Below are 25154 nucleotides of genomic sequence, written 5' to 3'. Positions count from 1 at the left end.
AAGTAGCAGCGGAAGGCCAGGTGATCCAAGACGATGGGTACTTGCATTTACATGGGAAAACCAGAAATTCCGGTTGGAAAATCAAATGGTTAGCTCCTTTCCGTTTGGGAACCTTCAGAAAATATGGGCTGTGATTTGCAGGGATGCAATTTTTCTACTCTTGTTAGTCTGTTCAGCTGATTTTGATATACTTCGTAGTGGGTCGTTCTCCCACAACGTCAAATTTTTGCCCCGGAAGGGATCCCGAGGAAGTATCCTAATAGTAGCTCGCGCGTAAATGTTGTTGTTAATTTTTTATCTCAGGTAATTTTTATTTTTCCTTTGTTTCAACTTCAGTAGCATACATTGCCATACCCAGAAACAAAGGAAAAATAAAAACCAGTACCTCAGATAAAAAATTAACTCGACATATGTATGGAAAAGTACTTACAGCTGAAATATGTAGTCAGTCATGTACCAGAAAAAAGTCTCCACTTGCTTGAACAGGGGCCGCGTGGAATCGAAAGGTAATGATGACGTTTCTATTGTTCATGCGCGCAAGTAAAAGATGGTTAGGATGACGTAAAACAGAAAATGCCCGAAGGGATCGCTTAGGTTGACTTTGTGACACTCATTGTAGAGTCATACTTGTCATACTTCGATACTCTTTTGCGTCACTTGTTGTTAGTGACATTCTGTGGAGCAGCTGTTTTGAAAGTTATAAACCAAAAGACAATCGTTAAGTGCGGATGAAGTTATAAGGTGCGCATAACTGTGTATGTATTAAGACTTGGAGAGTTTGCCAGACACTCTTTCTCCCTCTTTGGGGGAAAAAGACTCAGTCCACAAACAAGCAAGACAAGTGAATCAACGGCTAGTTTATCACCAGCAGAACGATGGACGATTACAGAAATACGTCGACAATTAAATTCTTAGCTGTTAAATTCTGTGCTGACGTATTCCCTGCTCACAGATGTCCTTCTATAAAGTTTCAGTGTTGTAAGTATTGTCTTAATAGTTAAAAAAATGACTAGAACGTGCGAGCGTGAATTCATCAAACCGTTTAATTTCTAAGGCGTACTTTCCGGCTAATAAAATGTACTCTTTGTAAAGAATGAAAGAGAAATAGCGAACAATTCCAGCTTCTAATCAAATATTTTCTTACGGTTGAGAATAAAATAATCTCGAAACTGAGAATGTTTTGATCAAATCTGTGTAAATCGAATTGAGTTAGTGCATGGAACCTTAAGTTTCCTGTTTTTATCTAACCTAACGTATGAAATATGTGTGAAAGTCTTCATTGTGAATCGGTATATTTCAAGGAGCTACACAACGACCAAGTATACTATTGACCGATAACGTACAGAGCGGGGGTAGCCTGCAAGGAAGCTCTCCTGGGCTCTCTGGCAGAGGGGCGAGAAAAAGGAGAACTTGCAACTACGTCTCTGGAATTTGAATTCCTAAGCTATCAGTCCGCCAACCAGCGCGAATTAAACAAATATTAAAAAACTAGTGCCATGCAAGGGTAATGACGTCATTACTAATGCTATCTCCGCCAATCAGCATTTCGCATCGACTTTTTCAATGCAGATATTCAAATTCCAGAGACGTAGTTGCAAGCTCTCCTTCCTTTTCCGGCCCCGCCGCCAGAGCGCCCCAGAGACCTTGCTCTCAGGCTAGAGCAGGGGCAGCTGTAGTGTTAACTATTAGTAGTATAGTTTTGTGTTTATGCACAAGACTTCCACTTGCGGTTTGTGTAAATGGCAAACACCCTTCCCCTCTACCACTCCCTCAACTCGTTCTTCCAGCTTTTCGCCCACCCTCTTGGTTGCAATTTCTACTATTCCCAATCCCGCGCGCTCCGTTTGCAAAAATCAAAATGGATTTCAACTATACACAGCAAGTACTACACCCTCGTTCCAAAAATACACCCACACCGCAGACTAATTTGAGCTTATTTATTTCAAACTGTTCCTTGTTACAGTTCTAATCAACAATTTCAAATCGCTTCAATCATTTTTCGTATATTTTCCACCTCAAAATTTATCATAATATTTACTCATCTGAATAGGAACACGTGAGATTCACAAGAGTCCGTTTCAATTACCACCCTCAAAGAAATACAAAAATAGAGGTCTAATAAAACAATGCAATTAGGAAAGTACCCTCGATAAAAAATAACGGCCATAAAAATTCCGTTACGTGGTTTGTACAACTAACGAAAGAAAAACACTTGTAGTTCCCACGCCTCAGTGGGCTTGGAAAGTTGGTTGGTTTGTTCGTCCAACGTTTGGGGCCCTAATTCCAGGACTTTTACAAATATTAAAAACAGAATTCATACTCAACACGAAAATAGCATTCGCACCAACTGAACCAACCCATTTACATTTTTTTAAGTTGATTTGACGTTACTATATTCACCGTTAGGCCATGAATTTACGGTCGCAACTACGAGATGTTTAAAAAAGAAAAGACTGTTTTTCGTTTAAACCAAAATAAAAAATGTGGTCGAAAAAACCTTGCTTGGCCACATAAAAGGGGAACTCGAAAGAAGGTAATGTTTATCACGACTCTTCATGATTTCTGCCTAATTTTAAGAAAATTCCATGACGTTTGAGCATTGACGCCAAGGACGACTCATGATACTGACTCATATGAGGAGAATTTGCTGCGTGACATATGATTTGCACATCAGCGTTTCTGAAAAAACTGTCGCCCGTAAGGAAATCCAAGACAGTCTTGGATTCTGGATTCCACGCTGTGCATTCTCGATTCTTTGTCAGTGGAACTTGGGTTCCGCATCCAGTCGTTAGTGGGATTCCAGATTCCACAAGCAAAAATTTCCCGGATTCCACTACATGGGGCGAAAACCGAAACACAAGGTTAAGCGTACCTTAAAATATCTTCGCACCCAGCTCGGATTCAACAACATCAAAAAACATAACTTATCTATTAAACAATTGTATAAACCACGTAGGAAATTTTCTTGGCCAGATGCGATAGAAAACTGCTGTACATTAATGAAAAATAGCAGCATTAAATTAACTATGAAATACACCGCGAACGCGAAAGGCAATTTAACACTCTTGAGGATACTGAAACACATTCAAGGAAAAAACATAAACCGGTATCATAGCTTATCATTGAACTTATTCCTTACAATCCTTTTTTTTCACCGACTATAATACTCTCGGCGTACCAATGAATTTCTGAGTAATAATAGATTTTTCTGTAATAAATTATTAAATCTTTAAATTCGCTATGCATATCCTGAGGTAACTACTTAAAAAATAAACTCGCACCTGAGTGTTTTGGTTGTTTCAATAACTTTGGAATAATTTTGTCTTAATTGCTCTTGAATAATATCCGAATATTTATATACTCAAGTAAATAAAACTCTTTGCTCAGGCACTCTGCTCCTTCCTTGGTTTTTGCAGAGAGAAATTTTGCAGATACCAGCTACTTAGCTGTAGACCATTTCACCTCAAAGAAACTGGGTAACTGTTATAAGGCTGCAATGTCATCGAACATTTAATGATTTGGGTCTTTCTAAAAGAATCATTAATAGAGATCACTAATCGCGACGGCGGAACAAGAAAACCGCTACTTGCATAAACAATATTCAAGCTCGTTTACAGTTTTTCAACAGTTTCTCAGATATGACCAGGACCGAACACTACAGAATAATACGATCCTTATGATATGCGTTGCAAAGTGTCCTCATCGATAGACAATTTAAATCGCTCCTCTCGAGGGGCTGTTTCTGTTTTCTCCAATAAAACTTTTTTTTCGCGCCTTTTTGACTCAATATTTGTTAAAACTTTCAAGCAACGCTGTCTAATATTGTAATCATTACGTTTGATCGAGAGCTTGTTTGAACTGATATTAAGTCCAAACCAGAATAAATATTCTATCTAATCACAATACAGATAATAAAGTACTGAACCAATCAGAGAGGCAAATACATATCGCCGGCGCCAGGCAGGCGCGGGAAAACTGGTGTGACCAAGTTACTGTTTACTGTTTTACGTCTTATTGGTGTAAAAAGCGCGCGAGATTTTTCAATCAATCACGAGACGTGCAATGCCCAGCTAAAGAACACGAAGCATCTAACATCAAAAAACGGTCTTCAAGGTATGAACAGATGATGTAGCTTCCTTGATCTCATATCAAAAGGAGTAGCTGAAAACTGAAAATTAGCAAGGACTTGATTCTATGCTGTTTGTTAACTGACGTCTGCTGTCGCCAGTAAACCTGTATTTGCATCTGACAGAGATTGTTTATACACACTTTTTGATGTTTACCCAACTCAATTCTTTGAACATAGCGAAAGTACAGGCGCGCGCTTAGTTGCATCCACAGTACTTGGAACTGACAACCAACTAGTCTGTCCGCCAAGTTAACAGCTTCAAATGTTTGGATGACTAACGTCACATAAAACACCCGAAATAGAACTCGGCGAAAAAAGGCTTATTGACCTTATCTCAACATTTTCTCTCGCCTTTCGAAATCTATATCAACAAATTTAGCGAGTAAATCACTACACTACGGGGGATTTTCCACTTGAACTAAGGCACGTCAAACTCGCCTCAGCACCTCGCAATCCACGTTTTCTGACCTGGATAGGAGTGTTCAACACGTGGTCTCGGCTCTTCCGAACAGACCGATGGGAAAGTTCTTGATATGCGTGGGCCACTGGGAGGAGAGCGAAAAGAACTTGACACCGTTCCACGTTACACCATCAATAACAACTGAAAGACAATAAATACAACAATGCAGTCTGGACTCTACCTACTGCTCCCTATTTAACAAATTTCCAAAGAGTGCTGAAGGCGAGAGAATCTAGGGGGTCCAGAGGGATGCCCCCTGGCAAAATTTTGAAATTTGGGGCTCTTAGAATGCATTTCCAGCATTTTGGAGCAAAAATTAGAGTGTTTGAAAAGAAAACAAACATCACTAAATTTTGGCCTTTTTATTTGGTGAAAGCACATGAATACTGTATTTAAACTGGGGTAGTTTCCAAAGAAAAGTAGGCCGCGAGTTCACGTGAAATAGCCAGCGAATTAAGCCAGCTGCCGGTTTTCATTGAAAACCCTGTAAGCAAACGCATCATGTAGCTGAAGATATATATGCTGTCACCAAATGAATCACAAACCGAAAGTAAACATTCCTCAAGAAGTTCACAAGCCCGCCTCGTTGACAATCTGGCTGGGTCCACACGAGTTGATTTAAAGTTGTAAATCACTATACAAATTTATGCGTTCACGGATTCCGTCCACAAGTAATCGATTTCGATTCGCAAAAGACTGCTGAATTGCAATAACAATCTTTCACGTGCTAAATATCGTTCTCGAGGGCCGTTAATGCAGAATTTTGCGCGAGTTTACAATTTAAGCAGAATCGTGGGGAGATAACCTTAAGCTACAGCAAGAACTAGTTCATTACCCTGGGTACCAGCGTGCGGCAGGATGTTTTGGGGTCGGCAGCCGGTAGACACATCTTCGGCCAAAGGCCCGAGCCACAAGCGAGGAAGCCGCGACAAAAGACTGGCCACCATAAAATCCCTGGCTCCCAGGGTACTATGTAGGTTTATAAACTCACCGTTTAACGTACTGCTCTGTCCTCTTGTGGTACAAATTAGTTTGGACACACTCGCCACCACAGGTTGATTCTTGGATTCGGTGTCTCGCTCTTTTGATTTCTTCATGGACCGCATAACAGCTTCAAGTCCTGCAGAAAGGATATAAAACAGCCCTAAGATGCTGGATCACCGAGACTAAAGTGCATACAAGCGAAAGCGTTTAAGATGTATCAAAGGCACATATACGTTACATTGAGCAGAAAACAAAACAAATCATTACTAAAAAAGAGCTACACATACTAGGCTTTTTATAAAACATAATGGCTAATAGAGACTTTTGGATTCGAAGGCGAGGACATCTACGAGGAAAAGATTTGACTAGTTTTTCTTTTCTCGGATATTCTAAAAAAGAACATCCCGGGAAGCTTCATTTTACTTAAAGAAAAGTTAACACGGTTATTCCTATCGAGGGAGGTTACTCTCCCAATCCCAAACTGGTAAAACTTTTAACATTTGATACCTTGTTTCCGTCACTACGACATTCTTGCTAAACCCGTGGTAGAATAACGGCGGCTATCGCGTTTTCCCGCCAAAATAACACTAGTTCACGCGCGCGCACTACTTCGTATAGAGAAAATCTGATTCTCGTAGTCGTCCTCCTCTCAGAATCTAGTGGACTCTAAAACCACCTGACTGGTTAGTCGGCGCATACAAGTTGACGTCGGACGTAAGTTTTACGCAACTAGCCCTAGAATGAACCCAGGAATAATTGTTTTTAAAATACTATTCAATAAGTACAGTTTCGCACTCAGTTCACTGGGTTGTTTGTCGTTTCCTTGGAGAACTTTAACTGATGCGGACAGTGATCGCCATAAAACAAAGGAGACGAATTGCGTTGGAAGAAAAACATGAAAGTTTTATAGCGGCCACTCAGAAAAAGAACTAATTCTTTTTAAAAACAATTTGCACATGGTGTTATTTGTTCTCTAGCCTGCGTGTCAGGCGTTAAAAGGGGAAGGGGAAGGTTTATTTTGTCAGCAGTAAAATTGGTTCCAAGAAACAAAACAAAACAAAAAAATACGCAAAGAAAATACACTGCATATACAGTAAGGTACTGGGGTCTTTGCACGGGTCAACTAGAATATCCTCGAAAGAACTACTGAATAAAAACGAGAAAGGAAAAAATACAAGGCATAACATCAATCCAGACCTCTCTTATTGCGTTCTTTGGTCACGGCCATGACTGTCAGCGCAGATGGTTCATCTGGAGATTCGAGGGATGGGAGTCTGGAGACGACTAGCGTTCGAAACGTTGTTTTGAGAGACGACTAAAAAGAGAGAAAAAGACTTCAGGGAAGCACAAACAAACACACACACTCAAATCACATAGCTCATGAAGGACCTATGTCAAGACAGCAAATAAAACAAACTCAAAGTATAAACAGTACCTTATTAACATCCTTTTTTAATCCCGGTACCAGCCAATAGTCAACTTGAAGATCCATTAGCTCACTCGACCACAGGCCTACTCCGCTTCCTCCGCTGTCATGAAGGCTGGGAACGAAACAAAGAACGCGTTCGTAAGCAAGAGGGAGATCTTCACCGTAGCCAAATGAGAGAACTCGCAAAGGTAAATCAAGTCGTAGTCAAGAGGTAAAAGTGAAGGGAATAACTCTTAGCGACTTCAAAACATGGTCGTTGCTTGCAATAACGAAGTGGCAACATCTTCGAGGTTGTAGAATGAGGAAATGGGTCAGCCTTTATTCGGGCCAAAAATCACAGGGTCATGATAACGAAGAGGTAGTAAGGCGAACGGTCAAACAAATACTCTCCAGCCTAGTACACTCTGACGCATGACGCTATATTACACTGGGTCATACCTAGAGATCATTTACGCCCCTGAATGCATAGGAAAAGATTTAGGGCACAATTCACACCATAGAAAACGAAACGATCACAAGTTTACTCTAGCACTGATTTTACTCCTTACACCGCACGTACCTTGTCGAAGGAGCGTTTAAAGTTGGGGGCGTCTGGGGACTTCCTAGGGCGGGTCCCTGATTTTCAGCCCTCAAATTTGTCCCGATGCTCTTAGCTCCGGTACTCGTAGGCATGCTAGTGGTTGCTACAGGTTCGTCGTCTGCTACAATGCAAAAACGAAATAAAAGACGATGAGAACAACTATTGATGAATAGTAGATCACGGGGCGCGGATTTGGCGGCACATTGGCATAACCTGTAAACTTAAGAAAATACTGAATACTGAATACTGAAATAAATAAGTAAACAAACAACCAAATGAATGAATGAATGAATAAATAAATAACAATTCAGAGGTGGCTCATCCACGAGGTGATCCTTTGTTCACCCATCAGAATCGAATTGGAATTTGGGAATTCATTTCTGACAAGAAGGGAAAACCGAGGCACCCAGAGAAAATCTTCTCGGTGCAAAGGCGAAAATCAACAACAAACTGTTGCCTCCAATATTCGAACTCAGGCCAGGCGAGTGCTGTCACCACTTCGCCGCCTTTGCTCCATAGTTCCTTAGCTACGACATTTGTCCGGCGACTCCGCCCAACCCAACATTATCCAGCAACTAACGAGTAGAAGGAATCTTTATAGCTTTTTTTAGCAAAAGTTATAAAAGCCGGTACGCATCCAGGTTACATTTCAGTTAAGGCCAAGCATTGTCCCGTGTCGCTTACCTTGATCTGTTGAACCAATCCTGACGTCCTGTAAGAAAAATACGCAAGATACCAATTTTAGGAAACTGGATCCAAAAGGGAACCCCTTAACTTTGCACAACAGCAAACATAGTCAATCCCATAAATTTCCGTTAGTCTTTAATGAAACGTAAATCTGGGAGAAGATTCTGTCACTCTTATACTTACACAAACAAACGGTAGAAATATTTGCGATGAGCCCTCTTCAGACCTAAAGACAAAAAAAAGAAAAATCAGCTTTAAGGAAAAATACAGAGATACACGATTTACATAGATGCGAATAATCGCAATCCATGATAACCAAGGAAGGAAAACACTACATTCTATGCTCTGAGATAAAGGAAGTGCAATCTGAAAAGTCGTGCTATAAAGGAACAAAAATATTAGCCTTCCCTCTTCACCCTAGTCTGTCACTCGGTTACTGCCGAACAATCAGTACTTTCTCTTACAGATCATCTAACGAAACTTTGGCGACAAAGTGGAAAGCATGGGAGCACGCTCTCTTTCTGGGAGTTCTTTGGTTGGGTTTGGAAGTGGGGGAGGGAAGGGAACAAAGGACAGCTCCCTCGTCTCATTTCCACCATCCCGTTCGCCCGCGGGTCGAACACAGAGACTGTCCTGAGAGCTTGTTCGCAGGAGGAAACAACACAATAGCAGACAACAGGCTCGGGTTGCTTAAAAGGAACCTTAAATCTTGGGAAGGAGGTTAAGATCTATTGAATTTTTACTAACCCTTTTGGTTTTGTATTTACAAGTGCCTCAGCAATCGGCAGGTTATGTGCGACAGTGGCCGTTGACATGAAGGTTTTGACTCGTCTGCTGACTTCCTCAAAGTCTATAATTAAAAAAAAAAAACACCATGCTGTTGGCGTGGGACTAAGACTACAGAGCGGTAAAGCAGCTTAAAAATAGCTGAAAGTGTTAACAAATCTGCCTACCAGACGTTTGTAGGAAGAAATTAGAAAACACCTCAATAGAAAAAAAAAATTAACAATACGAGGCCATAAAACTTGTTGGTTGTCTCTGCACCTACTGACAAAATCATCAAAATTCGTGTCATAGGGAGTTAAATAGGAAGTGTCACGGGAAGTTACAACCTTTTTCAGGCACTTCAATTGGCAAAGACAGCAAGGTCGTTCGGAGGGGAGTTAAACATTTCCAAATTTGAAGTTTACGTTGAAGTGTACAACATGGCTGAGGAGTTAAACAAAGGACTGTAGCGCCCAATGCAGGCGTATTTTTCGGGCGGGCGAAAGCAATTGTTTATGTTAGTTACGTCGTGACCGCCATCTTTGATTTCATCATTGAGAAAGATTAAGGAAAGTAGAAATAGGCGCCCAGAAATAAGTGTTAGGATGAAGGAAGGAGATGGGGGAGGGGGAGGGGGAGGGGGAGGAAGGAAGGGGGGGAGGGGGAGCGGCTGACTTACCTCTGTCAACACCCCAACTTTTTAGAATTTAATATGGCGGATATTCGAGCAGAAACATTCACGAACCGGAAGAAAACGTCTACAATGCCAGCCGAGTAATAAGTCCAGCTAGTTAGTGGTCTGAGAGGAAACACCGGATTGCGGGTCTGACGAGCTGATCACTCGCACCAGCTGCCGAATAATATACAATCATTACAAAATAATCAGATTTCATTATCAACAGACAGAAAAAGTATGCTACAGACTCACCGACAGTCGTGTCGGAGTGTTCAAACGCTTCTTTCCAAACATTGTCCATGAAGAGAGAGCTGTACCTCGGATCCAACGACGCGATATACTTGGCTAAAGGTTGACTGTCTGTAAACCATAAAAAAATTGGGTTAACTCTTCAAGCCCCAACAGTGATTCAACCATAGAGGTTATGAAAATTTAGTCTCTGATCACCCAAGATACATTCTCTAAAATATTTAAACAAATTCTCCCTAATAAGACTAATAGAAACGTACGGAACAAGAAAGGAAAATTTGTGTCCTAAAATTGACACGCGATATGCACATGTGTATCTTGCCTTAAAATGAAATCTTAAAATGGAGAAAAATGGTTGCTCAAGTAAAAAAGGGCATAGGGAGAAGAGATTTATCCAAGTGACCTGTCATGAGGTACAAAACAAATATATACTACACCCGTGAGGGAGGCTTAGTCTATCGCATACAAATTTAAGTCCGTCGGTATTACCTTTTAAAAAAGGTAGTTGTATTAACTTACCGAGGGGAATAACGAGAAAGCGAAGAAAATTTTGCCAATCTGATGGCTTGGAAGCGAAGTGTTCCACGTAAGGCTGAAGTACAGCGCTGATGTAGGACTCTGTGCCGGCGATCGCTACACTCAGCTGTCGGGTTGACTTTGGATGTGTATTACAGCTAACGAGAAAGAAGGCATATAACATGAGACACAACGTGACACAGAAGGTTAAAAGAGAATTGGTGTCTTCTTACAATTTCTGATATTTATTAACGATGGCCAAGAAAACTGCATGTACGTCTGAACTTGATCTCGTGCAAATCATCTTCACAGCTTTATCACAGAGCTTTAGTGCCAACAGCTGCAGAAACAGAAGAGGGAAACATTAAACCTCATAACGTCAAACAGCATTCTGAGAGTGCTATTACATAAACCCAAAACGCGTGCGAATTGAAAACACATCCCTTTTCTCCTCTATGCCACCTACCGTAGACGCCAAACGGAGTCTTTGGTCACCCAGAAAGGGCCACCAGGGCGAAAACTGAATTGAAAACAGGGGCTAAGTGGTGTAAAGTGGTGGGTCGAACATGAGGATTTTCGAAAAACACTGACACAAAATAGTCATGAGATGGTCATGTTAGGGCGAGTTGCTTCGTCGACAGCCAAGAGCTGAGGACCTTTCGTTCAGTTTTCAAATTGTGTCCAGATTATTCTGGATGGTGAAAGTGAGAAGAAAATCGATCAGAAAACGCTATATGAAAATCATATATTAGAACTGCGGAATGCAGAATTAAACGTAAAGGAGATTATCGCAAGTTCAGGAAACGACATAGGACGGACGGAAAACGTTTCATCTGTTTTTGCGTTGAAAACACACATACATTTATCATTCTGGGAATTGCACCTAAAAGTATTTATTGCCAGAAGACGTCCCTCCTTACCTGTCCTTGCCACTCGGCAGTATTGATCAACAGAATGGACTCAGGAATATCCCCTGATAACACACTGCTCAATTGTTCGTTTAACGTGACTTTCGGTAGCTGAAATCAGGAATAACACATTCAGCATCTTCGGCTTCAATAGTTGATTATTTAATTGATTGATTATAACTGCATTTTCTATATAAATGGAGAACAAGCAAAATATGAATGGCTTTACACCCACCTGCAGATCGATATCGCTGTTTCTTCTTTTGGTTAAAGTGTCCGAGTCATCCAAATTTCTTTTTTCCTTGAATGACACACTGCGTCGTACAGACGGCGTCTCGTCCAAGCCTCCTCCCGACAAAGCGTCTGACGTGTTCGTCGAGTCCGAAAGATTTTCTCCGTCAGAAGGTGGACTTACAACGTCCTACGCACAAACAAACGAACAAACAAGTGAACTTACATGTATAACAATGCTACTGCCACAAACTCATTAACTGATACATTATTTCAACAAAACTCACCATTTCATGATCTACTCGAACATCGTCAGCTTCCTGCACCTGAATTGACGCCGGCGGACTTCTGAGCTCTTCTTCGTCAATCTAATGTACCAGAACATTATTCAACAAAACAAGCTACTCACTGAAATTTAACCAATTATTGTTGAGCTTGTGTCACAAAAAAATTATCAGTGCCTGGCAAATCAGCCTTCAGCATCAACAAATAACAATTAGCCTGCTTGCCATTGACATATCCCAGTTTTATGTTGCTCACTCTCTTTAAGGTGATGTTACACGGGACAATTCGCAACGACGATTTTTTGCGCAATACAGCGTTGCAACATTGTTGCGATATTGTTTCCAATGGTTGCAGCATTGTTTCAACATTGTAACGCTTTGCTGCGCTAGAAATTGTCGTTGCGAATTGTCCCGTGTAACCTCACCCTAAGCCTGCAAGCAAGCTCTACATTTGGGGGAGTCGCGCGAAGGGTTACTGGTCGTTTCGATACAAAGTTGTCTCGATACAAGTCGTTTGGATACAAGTTTATTCATTCGAAGTGTAAATAGTTCCACATACTTGGCTTAAAGAACGAAGATATTCACCCAAAATGTTTTTCTTCTTCACTCACAAACTATACTTAAAGTGAACAAAATTTTTGTGCAATTTCACTGCTTGAGCTTGTATCAAAACGACTTGTATCGAAACGACCGGTTTTTGCGCGAAGTTATGCGAGAGTCGCACGCGAAAGGAGACGCTTCGCTCGCCATAATTGCAGACAAATTTTGCTGGAATATTGCCCCTTAATCACGTTATGCATCAAAATAACTTACCAAAGTGTCGACATGATTTGGAACATTTTCAACTGAGCTTCTAGGGTCAAAGAAAGGTCTAAAAACAAATAAAATGAAGTCATGTGTTTTATCAACGGCATCAATAAGTTGCCTTGACCATTCTGAAAGAATCTGAAGCTGGCATTTGAAGTATTTGAAGTGTTAAAAACAGTTGCATAAAGAAAGAATCTGGTCAAATGATTTTTATATAGCCTGTGTGGCAAGTGTTCCAAACGGAAGGGAAAGGAAATTTGGCCCAAATTTCCTTTTCCTTTCCCTTTTGAACGCTTGCCACGCAGGCTAATTCCTATAAATAATAATGAATTCCAAAACTCAAACAGGTGATATTTACAACAACTTAAACAAAATGTGAAACAAAACAAATGACAGATCCACTGTATGTCTTATTTTTAATGAAAGTGCAATTGAAGCTCTTGCTAGTTTACAAGCATTCCATTCAAGTAATCAAAAATAAACATACACTGTTTTGTAACATGATTAAAAGTCTCCAGGTTGGGTAGGGCTGGGGCAAACCAGTTGACAAGTATGACCAAGACGCTGACCTAACGATGACTCGGTCTTAAAACAGAATTTAATAAAATACCATATTTAATACCTTAGAGAAGGTTTAGGTGTTGACACAATACTTATGGAGTCTTCAAGAAGGTTATTTTCCATATCACTGTCCAAGTCTTCCAAATCATCAGGAAAGAGAAAATCATCCCCTGCCTCATCGTTTTCTGGAGGGCTGATATCCATATCCTGAAGAGTTCCCATCTCATTAACTAATGCCTTCAAGAAATAATTAAACAAGTGAGTCAAATACAGTAGTCTGCTTGAGTGGTGCCACTGTTGATTTTCTAGAAGTCACAGAGGTAGCCTGTGAGCAAGCACTCCGGGGCCCTCTGGCACCAGGGCAGAAAAAAGGAGGGAGAGCTTACAACCACACTTATGTATGTCTCTGAAATTTCAATTCTGCCTTCAATTTCCTAGTGGCTCCACATCGACTGAGCCGTCAGATTTCCACCAATCAGCACAAAGTGGAAACCACCATGAATGTAAACACACATTGAAAAACACGTGAAAGCACGCACCAAGGGTAATGACATCTTTGCTAATGTCATCTCTGCCAATCAGCATTTTGCATTGACATTTTCAATGCAGATATTCAAATATTTCCAGAGACATAGTTGCAAGCTCTCCTTCCTTTTCCTGCCCTGCCACAAGAGCGCCCCGAAGAGCTTGCTCGCAAGCTATCCGAGAGGATTTTAGCCAGCTACAAACATATTCTCAAGGGTAAATTGAAGGGGTGCATGACCCTTGACGATTTTTTATACAATGACCCCCTTTTGTTTCATTAGCAAATATGGGGTCATTTGGGAGGGAATATCAAGCAATTTAGTAGATACCCATGGGGCTATTTCCACAAGCTTCATCCTCTATTCTAACTCTTCTTTTCTCATGCAATCACACAATAGACTCACCTCCTCTGGGACTTTAAACTTCTTAAGGAGTGCAATAAACTTTTGTTTAAAATTCTTCTGGTGCTAAATGATAGAAAAAGAATATAATATTAAACTCCTTGGGCACATCAGTCAAAAAATAAATTGCCAGCACTTACATGGTAAAAATATTATTAAAAGGGCATAAGAAACCAAATGTTATCAAAAAAAAAAAAAGACAAAAATGCTGTCCAATTCCCCAAAAGGACACATTACATGACTGTATGTATCTTAAATTGCAGGTAGACAGCTGCACCACACATATTCACTGCAATACTACTATCTAATTACTATGACAAAAAAAGTTAAATCTATCTTGAGCATTCGTAAATTATTCACAAGCATTCAATGTAGATTTTGTTCATCTGAAAATTAAAAATAATAGTCTTAACTATTAACTTTGTCTAGACCTCACATCTGACCTTGTGAGAAATGGGCCAATTTTTAGTAAGAAATTGTCTGATGATCCACTTCACCTGCAGCTTTGATGTGTAACTATGTTGCTATGAAAAGTGTTTAGCTATGCACTACACACAATCTCTTATTTGTGAAAGTACTGACTGATGAGATGAATTTTACTCTATTATAATGAGATTTTTCATACTGCATAAAAATTTCTACGTTACAGGTATTACAGATACATTTGTATTAACACCCTAAATTTTCTTCAAAACATGTGTATTGCTTTGTTACATAGTGAAAATCTCAACTCACTTTTTATGTCAATTTTTGGTACAAATATAATCACATCAAAAGATTTAAAACAAAATTTTGAACATGAGGTTTTGGTTTTATTTACCTTTGCTGGTATTGTTATTTTTCCACGCCTTATTTTACCTCCTTGCCTCTGTTCCACATCAAGAATATCCTTGAAAGAAAAATCGATTTCCTTCATCAAAACAAGGCTTTGTGCACAACCACTTATGAATATGAAAATAAGTTTGATTTTTTTGGGGGGGGCAGGATAGATGCAAAGGGGCCGAGTTTGTATCAGAACTGGAGGCGGCTAAAATGTACTTATTACATTGTAAGTGATGAAAAGAGAATTTTTGTGTTGTGGTCCAAGCACACAGAGATAAAGCAAACTAAATTAGCTGTGCTTACAGCGTCTCCACCACTGTCACTTGCTTCCTGGTCTGATAACGAGTAATCATCATCATCATCACTAGAGTTCTCATCACCATCACCTGAATAAAAAACACAACACATTATTAAATTCCAATGGTTATCAAACTTTGTAAAATTATCAAGTCTCTCACTATGTATTTTACTACTGTACGCACCTCTTACTGCTGATCCAGTCATTCTATCTGTTTCAACCGGCTGGCTGTGAATACACAGGAAATAAGCTAATTACTTTGCATTCAATGATAAAAACTGCTTCTTCACAAAATGTACATGTACCTGTACTAACTTTAAAGCCCAATAATTTTCACTGCCAATTAAGACATAAGCAGAAATCTTTTACAGAGGAGATCCATAGTAGCTGCATTACAGACAACTTCAACTGGCCATATAAGAAACCACCTTAATTCAAAAGCTAAGATTTGGGCATTACTTAGTGGAGGTAGATGCTGACTACATTTGTACAATTTTCATTAAGAAAACAGTTTTCGGCCAACAAAAAGAAAAGCCCCAAAAGTAACAACCCAAATGAACAAGTCAACGTTGCTTGGGGAGAGAGGGCGAACTATACCTCACATGACAACTGCAGTGTTGCGACCAACGATTTTGTAACTGATTGTATATTGCAAGAAGAAAAGCTACCACGAAAAGTTATGTAGTTTTACCCAAGCACAACCAACCTAGTAAGAGAGTTGACAGTAATCTGTGCCACAGGGACAGGTGTTCCCTTTGTGTACAACTTTAACTGATTTTCTACTGCATGCTGAAGGACCTGGAAACAACAAGTATGTAATAATAATCACAATATAAAAATGTTACCTAATATTCTAAGGACACATTTGATTGATCTCATTCTGGAGTAAGAATACATTGAAATTGGTGTTAAATCTCTTCAACTGCAAACTTTTTGACCATCAGAAAGCTAAAAATTATTAATTAACTGTTATTATTGCCCACCAGATTTCTGGATTTTACAGTCCAATGATTGCCAGATTAAACTAGTGATTTTCAGAGTTTATATTCCATCAGGGTTCGCAAATACGCCAAATTTGGCATATTTTATGCCAAAATTGTTCAGATGACTCCACTGAGTTTACGGAGGGAGTCACTTCGACTCCAGAAATTTTCGGTAACAAACACAGTTTTGTCCTTACCTTTTTCACGACAAATACAATTTACGTTAATTGTAAACCTTAATTGAATCATCAAAATTAAAGAATTATACTGCACCACAAAACAGAAGAGGGTAAATTACGAGCAAAGTTTACTCGATGACTGCCATCATGGATTTGAACTTTCCAGGTCAGAAGTCTGCCACAGCTACTTCGTGTATCCTTCACGATAGTGTATACATGCCAGGGCCATGTGCTGGAAAGTCTGAAAATGGCTTTTTTCGTTGTGATACTTGACTCCAAATATTCCAAAATGACTCCAAAATTTGTGAAGCAGAAGTCACACTGACTCCACTCATGAATCAATAAAATTTGCAAACCCTGTCCATTTATTATTAAATACTGTCTTTTGAATGCATCCTAATAAATTGGATCCCGATCTTTTAGTTTACTGTAGTGAAGGTTAAAATGATTTCAACCTGGTTTGAAACTCAGTTTCCTTTGTCTGTTACATTTAAGAATTATGATACATGTGTAAGTCTGGAACAAAAAGTGACCATTCAAACTTTAGGATTAGGATTGCAGAGCCAGGTACAAATGTTAAAACATGTCAGTTATTTTGACGGTGTCCAACTAAAATTTGGCTATGCCCGATTAACAGTGCTTAGAAATGATTATCAGACAGATCAAATAATAAAGACTGTCATTTAAAAGACGCCTGAGATTGAAAGGGTTAAGAAAACAACAACAACAACAACAACAACAACAGAGCAACAGATAATTACATGTAACTAGAAGTCTGCAGTCAGTCTCTCACCTGACCCATGTTTACCAATCCAACAGCCAAAGTTTTGAACCCAAGGATGGTGCGATTCTTGTATTTCTTTCGTCTTTGAAGCATTACCTGAAGGTTGTTCCCAGCTCTCTTCAAAAAGTGAGGGTACTATACATGTACATGTAGGTAAAGTAAAATGAAAGAAATCAACCTAACCTGAAATGTTCCCAGGGTGTGTGATACTACCTCTAAAAGTAACTTGACCAAAACAAAATTAATATTACAGTGGAACCCCGCCTTACGGCAACGGCGGTATCACAGTCACTTTGTTATATATTATATTATGGCCAGTTTTTTTGGCCCAGCAAAATGGCCATACATTTCCTTATAAAAAAAAACCCCATTAATGCAGTCACCTGTTAATACGGCCAATGGGCACATTCTAAAATCTGTTATAATTTCACCCGTTAATACGGCTACTCAAAACGCCTGTAACTTGTCAATTTTATTGACCTTAAGTAATCTGAGCTTAATCTTGTCCTGTTTTTAGACTACAGTACACTGAATTTTAAAAGAGTTTCATGTACTGAAGGAAATTTTAAGTAGCTTTTTCAATTACTGTACGTGATATTTACATTCCAGATATTTATTAATGAGAATAGAGGTTCAAAATTGGGGTGTACGGTGTATTTGCCATTACGGACCTCAAGTCATGAGATTTGAGCCTGCCACAGTAATACGGCCAAATTTTTTTGACTCATTGCCGATTGGTGGCCGTATTACCAAGTTTCGACTGTATGTATTTAAAAGAGGATATATATGTACTATCAACTGACCTGAAGTGAGAAGGACAAATCCAGTTCAGTGTCAATCAGACCCGAGGATGGAAGAACAATTTCATTGGATCTCAGAATCCTGCGAGAACTCTGTAATAAGGCAATAATATTATTATATGAAGAAAATTGTTTCTGAAATGATCAATTTTAATTTCTGTTTTTCCACGTCCATGTTTTATTCCGCATGCATTCTTGCCATCCATAGGAACAAATGACATAAATACTGGTAAATAAAGTCTTAAAAAACAAAATGCGACCAATATTTTTGGAATTCACTAGACGCAAAGACATGTTTTAACTTTTAACAAACAACATAAGTTAGCTCCTTTAAGGTGAAAGTGATCAAGTAAGTGACTAAATTATACTGAAGCAGAGTTCCTCTGCTTCCACACTGACCCAGATGGAATTCAGTACTGTAAACTGCTGCTTATAAGCTGTCGGCTAATAAACCTTCATAAGGAGGGCTTATAAACAGAGGGGCTTGTATCCAAAGGGGCTTATAACTGGAATAAGAAAATAATGCTTCAAAGCAAGGCAAAGCTATATATTTAATTACTGATCAAAATTCATTTGAATAATATTATATTTACTGGTTTTCAATTAAGTTTCAAAATGTCATAACTAATACGGAGCTTATGCAACTATGACGATGACAACGACGACAACTTCAAAAAACAATAGATTTAATGATCAAAACAACAGCTCTGCACGTGCATCACGCTTTTAGTACATTTCTTTGATGTCCACTACACGACTACAATGTGAAGTTTACCACCTAATTTGACATTTTATGGAGGACATGGACATACGACGACAAATTTTCCTTCCTCTTTTTGAACTTGAATAAAATCCTTACGCAACCTCATTCCCAGGGTTCTCTCCTACCCGCCCTATGGGCGTAGTCCGGGTAGGAGAGAACCCTGGGAACAAGGTTGCAGGAAAAGTCGCCTGCATTTGACATATTAACCCTTTAAGCCCCAGTATCCACATACAAATTCTCCAAACTGATCTCCATACATTACCTTTAAGAATAAGTTGAGAGAATTTAATAAAACATCAAGACATTTTCTCTTTCGTGATCATTTTTTATATTCTTACAACCTTATCTCTTGACAGTGTATGGACATTGTTAGGAGAAAATTGCTGTTGGTCACTGTTGGGACTTAAAGGGTTAAGCGGGTCCAAATAAATGCGATTAAGTCTGAAAGAATGCAAATTCATTTTTTTAGCGACATTTTCACTGCCAACATCGTCATCGTCGTTGCTTAAGGTCCCTAATAAACCAAATCTATACCAATACCCAGTATAAGCTTAAGGGGGGCTTACCTCCCGGGGGCTAACTTGTGCTGGTAGGGGGGGGGGGAGGGGGGTATAGCTGGCAGTTCATGGTTTTGCTTTGGAAGATACCAATCAAATGAATGCAAGCAGCCAGAATATTTACCCATTTACCTGCATGGAAACAGAAATTATCACTTCAGTCAGACTTGGCTCTAGGGGCTTCAATAATTCCAGTCTCGTCAGTGTCATCGTGCAAAGTCTGAAAAACACAATCAGGTTTTAATTTTCTTGCTGGTAACCCGGCCCTCTAGGGGGAGGCAGGGGGGGGGGGGGGGGTATGCACGTCCCTTTAATAAGTCTGAATTTTAAAACACATTGTTTCAAGAAATAATGGTGCAAGCAAAGTCCCTGTTGGTGTTTTACCATTATATTTGTACTTATCTTTGTCACTGTTGTAATTTCAACCCATCTTTGTGGGGTTCGTCAAATGCTGAAATTTTACAAACAGGGCCTTGGATGTTTAATTTGAGGTCACTGCTGTGTTCTTAGAAAAAACTGTAGGGAACCCATTAATGCATTGAAACTATAAAATCCAGGGTGCCCAGAATAAGATTTTAAACCAAAAAGTAAGATTTCCTACACATGAACTTGCTCAAAAGCAAAGGCAAGGCACTAGGGACCACCAAGTGCTGCTATAGCACCACGCAGTCCTAAGGGTGTATCTCCTTGTCATTCTGTACTGTTCTCAGCAATAAAAATTATCACAGGAAAGCCAATAATAACCCAAGAAAATTTTGCCAAAAGATGTATATATTATAATTTGGAATCTCCTGTACTGGACTCTTCTTGTTTTAAAAGGTGGTAGATTAATTGATTAAAGATTAAATTTATATATATATGTTACAGGTCAAAATTAGATTCAGGTTCATTTTTTTTAACCTAGGTTGATTCTCAATTTCCTTTGTCTCCTAGCCCTAATTCATGAATAATTAGGGCTAGAAGAAAAAGGAAAATAACTGAGAATCAACCTACAATCGACAACAAAATCATTGAGACATTATACTTCAGAGAACAAAAGAATCCACACCCTTTCCCTCTCCCCTCCATTCACAGCTAGGGTGTTTGTTGTTTTCTACAGGTAGCTTGAACAGTGGCACAACGTTGCCCGGAGGGGATGGGGGAGGAAAAGCTTTATTATCCCCATTTAAAGTCGGTAAAACGTCAAAAAGCCCCTTTTGGGCAAAGTGTCTCAAATGATTTTGTCGTCGATTGGTATAGGATTTAATGGAGCTGAAACCAATTGTGGAACTGCATGCATTTTAGGCATCCTACTGATGAACAGTTGGGACACGTAGATATATTTTTTAGCAACTACTATAATTTGCAGTCTGTCTACTTTGAATTTGAATTTGAATATGTTTAAAACTTTAAACTTGAATTTAATTTTGACCTGTAACATATATAATTATACATATTTTTTTACCTAAGTTGAAGATTTACAGTAGCCAGAGTTTTAGAGATGAACATTAATCAATAAATTACCTCAGTGGGCAAAGTCACAACAGCTAAAATTTTTGTCTAAACCTTTTTGCTTCTCTGTATTTCACTTTTGCCATAATTATAATATTTAAATCAAAACAACATTTAATAGAAGCTTTTATTCCCAATAACAGCTTTCAGTTCTGGCCAGCACTCACTTTCACATTACAACTCCTACTACACAAATTTTATGAAAAGCAAAATCCATATGACATCCTCAGACATATCAAAATAAAATAAATAGTCATTTCAAAAATACATTTGAATTGCATGATGGAAACAGTAGTTTTTTCCCTGGATAAAAATTATTAAAAGGAAAATTCTACAATAAACCCAGCTCTGATAAAAAATGCATGGCTCAAACTACTTGTTGTGGATCAGATCAATATTATTCATAATCAACTTTTCTTTTCTTTTGTTTTTGTATTGAGTTTAAAAAAGAAACATAAAATTTATACTAAGGATAAAATTGAACCACAATACATACAATGTATAAAACGGTAATTTTAATCCTATCAGTCAAATACAAAATACTCTTTATGATAAAACAGCAAGCAAATGTAGTATTATTCCAAATAAAAGAGAAGGCTATAAAGTGTTTTTTGAACACCTGCTGGCTATATTGGTAAGTGCATGCAATATACATTAATGACAGTATCAAATTAATTTTTGGTTATTTTTAGCATCCAAAAATATAACATTAAATTTAAGAAAAAGTAACTTCAAGCTGATGAAGAAAACCATATAATTCTCAAGAAATGGGTCTGGAAAATGCACAGATGTAAACTTTATCGTCCCACAAAAGATTCCAAAGATAACTTTATCACCATATCTAGCAGTGCAAATAAAAAGCAAAGTAAAAATTTCTGGAGACTTTCTTAAAAATTAAACACTCAAGTAAACAAAAAATTTGATCTTTTGTTTTGCAAGAATAGAAAGAAACCCCCCTCAGATTAGTTGGAAAAAGAAGATTTAAGTAATTAATAATTTCCTTTAATAAAATTGTGTCAGATGGTTTATCTTTTCTGGATAAAAATAGAGGCTATTTTGCATACAGTACTATATTACAGATTTCACAGATTCATTTAATAGTTAGAATATCAAAAACACTGGGTTCAACAGCTACAAAAAGAAAATGCTTTCATTTTGCTTCAATAATTTTAAGAAACGAAAAGAAAATGCACGCAGCAAGAAAATGAAAAATTTGTAACAATGACAATGAAAGATATTAGGTAGAGTTATTTTAAAAATTTGAATAAACAATTAATATCAAAGTTTAGATCCTTTCCCCCAAGGCACGCATAAAAAAACCACTGATTCAAAAAGGGTTTATTAAGAAATAAGCACGTCGTTTCCCACGAAATTCAAGTCTTGTAGAACGCCGTGATCGTTCTGAATTCAATTCAAAGGGTGTCAGTTGCATTCGACCAACAACAATAAAAAAATTTGCATTTCAGTCTACACTTGAACCAAGTTCTATATTTGGCTCAGTTTTAAAACCAAACACAGAGATTCACTGTGTTTGTGTATCAAAGCAAACTCAAGTCAAAAAGCCATAAAAATGATCGATATGAACTGAAGCTGACAAATAGACGTTTTCTCGCCAAATTCGATTGCATGCAGTCTGCTTTTTGTTGTAGTACATTATGAGGATGTTTTAGGCACGATCAAAATCAAATTTTGCTTGATCTGTGGGGTCGCTCGTGAATTTTAAGGCATAATTATTCCACAATTATCGTTTTTCCACAGCAAAGAAAGTGCCCAATAAATTCAAAAATAAATAAATTCAACTAGAAAAGGATTAAAGTTCCGATATGCAACTGTCAATTGCTTGCATTTTTCGCTGACAAAGCCTTTACTTCCGTTGCCATCCGCCTTGATTAAGAAATTAAATTAAAACTGAAAATTCGCTAAGCAAAATTCCTAATCACAAGGGAAAATTATAAGACAAAGATTCTCCTGTGTGTAACACGAAAACACGTGTTCCAGGCTAGGATAGCGGAGTTCAGTGTGAATAGTTTCGCCTGACAATTCAAATAAAGTGAGATTGAATTTGCTTTCGATGGCCACAGTTAAATAATAACAGCATTAAACAATACAACGATCTTACAGCGAGTTACAGCTGAACAGCAAACAACTGTAGAACGTTTAAACTAAGAAAGACAAAACTCGGAAGGGAATGTTCGAGGCATCACTGTCAATCAAACAACTAGCTCAGTATCGATCTGTCCACGATATTTGTGAAAGTCTCGTACGACGCAAAACAAACGAAAATGCTTTTGAGACAAACTCACCGCGGCACACAATTTGGCGATGTCCTCTCCACTTCCCAAGTAGCAAATAATTTCATTGGAACAGGCCTTTGGGGTGTACAAGAAGCCGAAACATCTCGGCGTATTCCTGAATCCGCCGCCATGTTGAGTTGATCTCATTTTGTTTTGGTGAAGTACGCTTGCGCATTGGCTGCTAGCTAACTTCCGGTGATCAGCAACAACTGAATGCCAATCATCGGCAATTTTTAGATGGTGACTTGTCCCGACAGGGTGGTCTAGGAATAAGCGTAAAAAGCCTAAGAGTCACGTCCAGAGGGTCTCTGAATATTACCAGTGATTAGTCCAGTGCGCTTGCAATCTTGGTTACCTTTTATTTACCTTGTGCAGGATTATTGGCGAATTCGTTCCCATAAAACCCTTTTAATTCCGGGCCGGTAGATTTCCTCTGTGCAAGCCTATTATTTTATTTTACTTTATTTCTTCATTTCACTTTCTTGCGACATTCGTCGCAGCAAAGCGAAAATAAGACGTGCGCGACTTGGCAAAGGGGGCGGTGGCGGCGGGAAAAATGCCGCCGCCCCGTCTCTCCCCAGAGTCCGCGCGTTTTCTTAGTTTTGAACGACTTTTCACTTTCACCACTATCTTAACCTGAGATTAGGCTCTATTTTCGTTTCGCTTTGAAAATTACATTCCGGCGGGCATGGCGAAACGAAAGGAGAGCCCAATTTTAGCGCTGGCCGTTAGAGAGAATGTATGAGAACCGCTAAAACTTTAGCCTCCCACGCGTGGGAGGCTACTAAAATTGCGTCTGATCTCAGGTTACCACTATCTCGGAGCCTAGAACATGCTATATGTATTGTTAGGAGTTGATCCACCGACGCCTGCAGATGAACAGCTATAAAAAAGTTTCATTGTGTTTCTTAAAATAGCCGTAAACTTGAAAAATGATCGTCTAATATCCGAGCATCCTTTGAGTAGATCATAGCCTTACAGCTACGGAAACTTTAAGCAAACAAATGTGTCCGGTCGAACTTGAAATTCGAGGACATGGAGTGAGTAGCTGTATTCTAGTGGACGTTTTGTTCTATCGAAATTTTCAAGGGACCTTTCCATCGCAATATCTTTGCAAAGCATTTGTCTATTGTTTGCGGATAGCTACATCACAGGGGCGGATCTAGGGGGAGGGTGCAGGGGGTGCGCACCCCCCCCGGAGATGACCTGCGGTTTTCTAATACAACTGGTATTCTGCAAAAAAAAAACTATGTGGTTTATTGGTGTTGAAGTAGAGCAAGAGACGAGTGCACCCCCTCCTAACAAAAAACCTGGATCCGCCCCTGCATCAGCGCATATGGTCTTACAGCTGATGTCCTGCCGGGGTCGCAAACACGAGAGTTACAGTTCATGGGATATGTACTAGTTACAGAGACGTTAAAGTTGGTGTACCTCAGGGTTCCCTTTAACATTTTTTTCTAAGTCTCTACGATTTCTTCGTTTTACCTCATTTAGAATATTGCAGTCCACTTTTATTGGGTGTTGGCAAAGTGCGAGTCGTATTGAGGACCATAACTATTACATTAATTTTGAGATCTATTTTAGGTTACGGTAAAACTCCAGAGAATTATAGAGGAATTACTCTCTTATCAGCCATGGGAAAGATTTTTACCTCAATAATGAATAGCAGGCTTTGTGGCTATCCAATTGAAAAGGGCATAATTACTCCAGAACAATGTGGCTTCCGAAAAAAAACATGGTACACAGGACAGTATCTTCATTTTAAAAGCACTAATAGACAATATGTTAAATCTAAACCCAAGAAATCAAAGAACCTTTTATTCACGTGCTTTGTTGACTTTAGTAAAGCATTCGATAGTATCCCCAGTGGGAAACTGTTTCAAAAATTGAAGGTAGCGAGAGTAACGGGGCGCTTCCTTGAGATTTTACGTTCAATTACTCCAATGATAAATCATCTGTGAAAATAGAAAATATGCTAACACCTGCCTTTC

General features: G+C 38.9%; 1 protein-coding gene across 4 annotated transcripts; it reads right to left on the bottom strand.

Annotated features, from left to right (window-relative positions):
* Nucleotides 1-1923: 1923 nt before the first annotated feature.
* LOC140942772 (phosphofurin acidic cluster sorting protein 2-like) lies at nucleotides 1924-23317 on the bottom strand. 4 transcript variants are annotated; one of them, XM_073391763.1, is made up of 25 exons: nucleotides 23173-23317; nucleotides 19511-19598; nucleotides 18062-18151; nucleotides 17268-17393; nucleotides 16019-16110; nucleotides 15497-15540; nucleotides 15318-15400; nucleotides 15013-15081; nucleotides 14196-14258; nucleotides 13328-13503; nucleotides 12712-12769; nucleotides 11902-11982; nucleotides 11619-11804; nucleotides 11396-11494; nucleotides 10709-10815; nucleotides 10479-10633; nucleotides 9963-10070; nucleotides 9017-9119; nucleotides 8453-8495; nucleotides 8267-8294; nucleotides 7562-7703; nucleotides 7009-7114; nucleotides 6771-6888; nucleotides 5581-5709; nucleotides 1924-4730 (listed from the first exon to the last, which is right to left on the bottom strand). In XM_073391763.1, exons 1-25 carry the CDS (start codon nucleotides 23292-23294, stop codon nucleotides 4612-4614), a joined length of 2535 nt encoding a protein of 844 aa, XP_073247864.1. In that variant the 5' UTR covers nucleotides 23295-23317; the 3' UTR covers nucleotides 1924-4611. The 4 variants fall into 4 exon arrangements, with proteins under 4 accessions (XP_073247864.1, XP_073247865.1, XP_073247866.1 ...); XM_073391764.1 differs by having other exon boundaries at nucleotides 7562-7700; XM_073391765.1 differs by lacking the exon at nucleotides 11396-11494.
* Nucleotides 23318-25154: the final 1837 nt, after the last annotated feature.

The sequence above is a fragment of the Porites lutea genome, chromosome 7 (assembly GCF_958299795.1).
Source record: "Porites lutea chromosome 7, jaPorLute2.1, whole genome shotgun sequence".
NCBI lineage: Eukaryota > Metazoa > Cnidaria > Anthozoa > Scleractinia > Poritidae > Porites > Porites lutea.
This window is presented reverse-complemented; position numbering and strand designations above follow the sequence as displayed.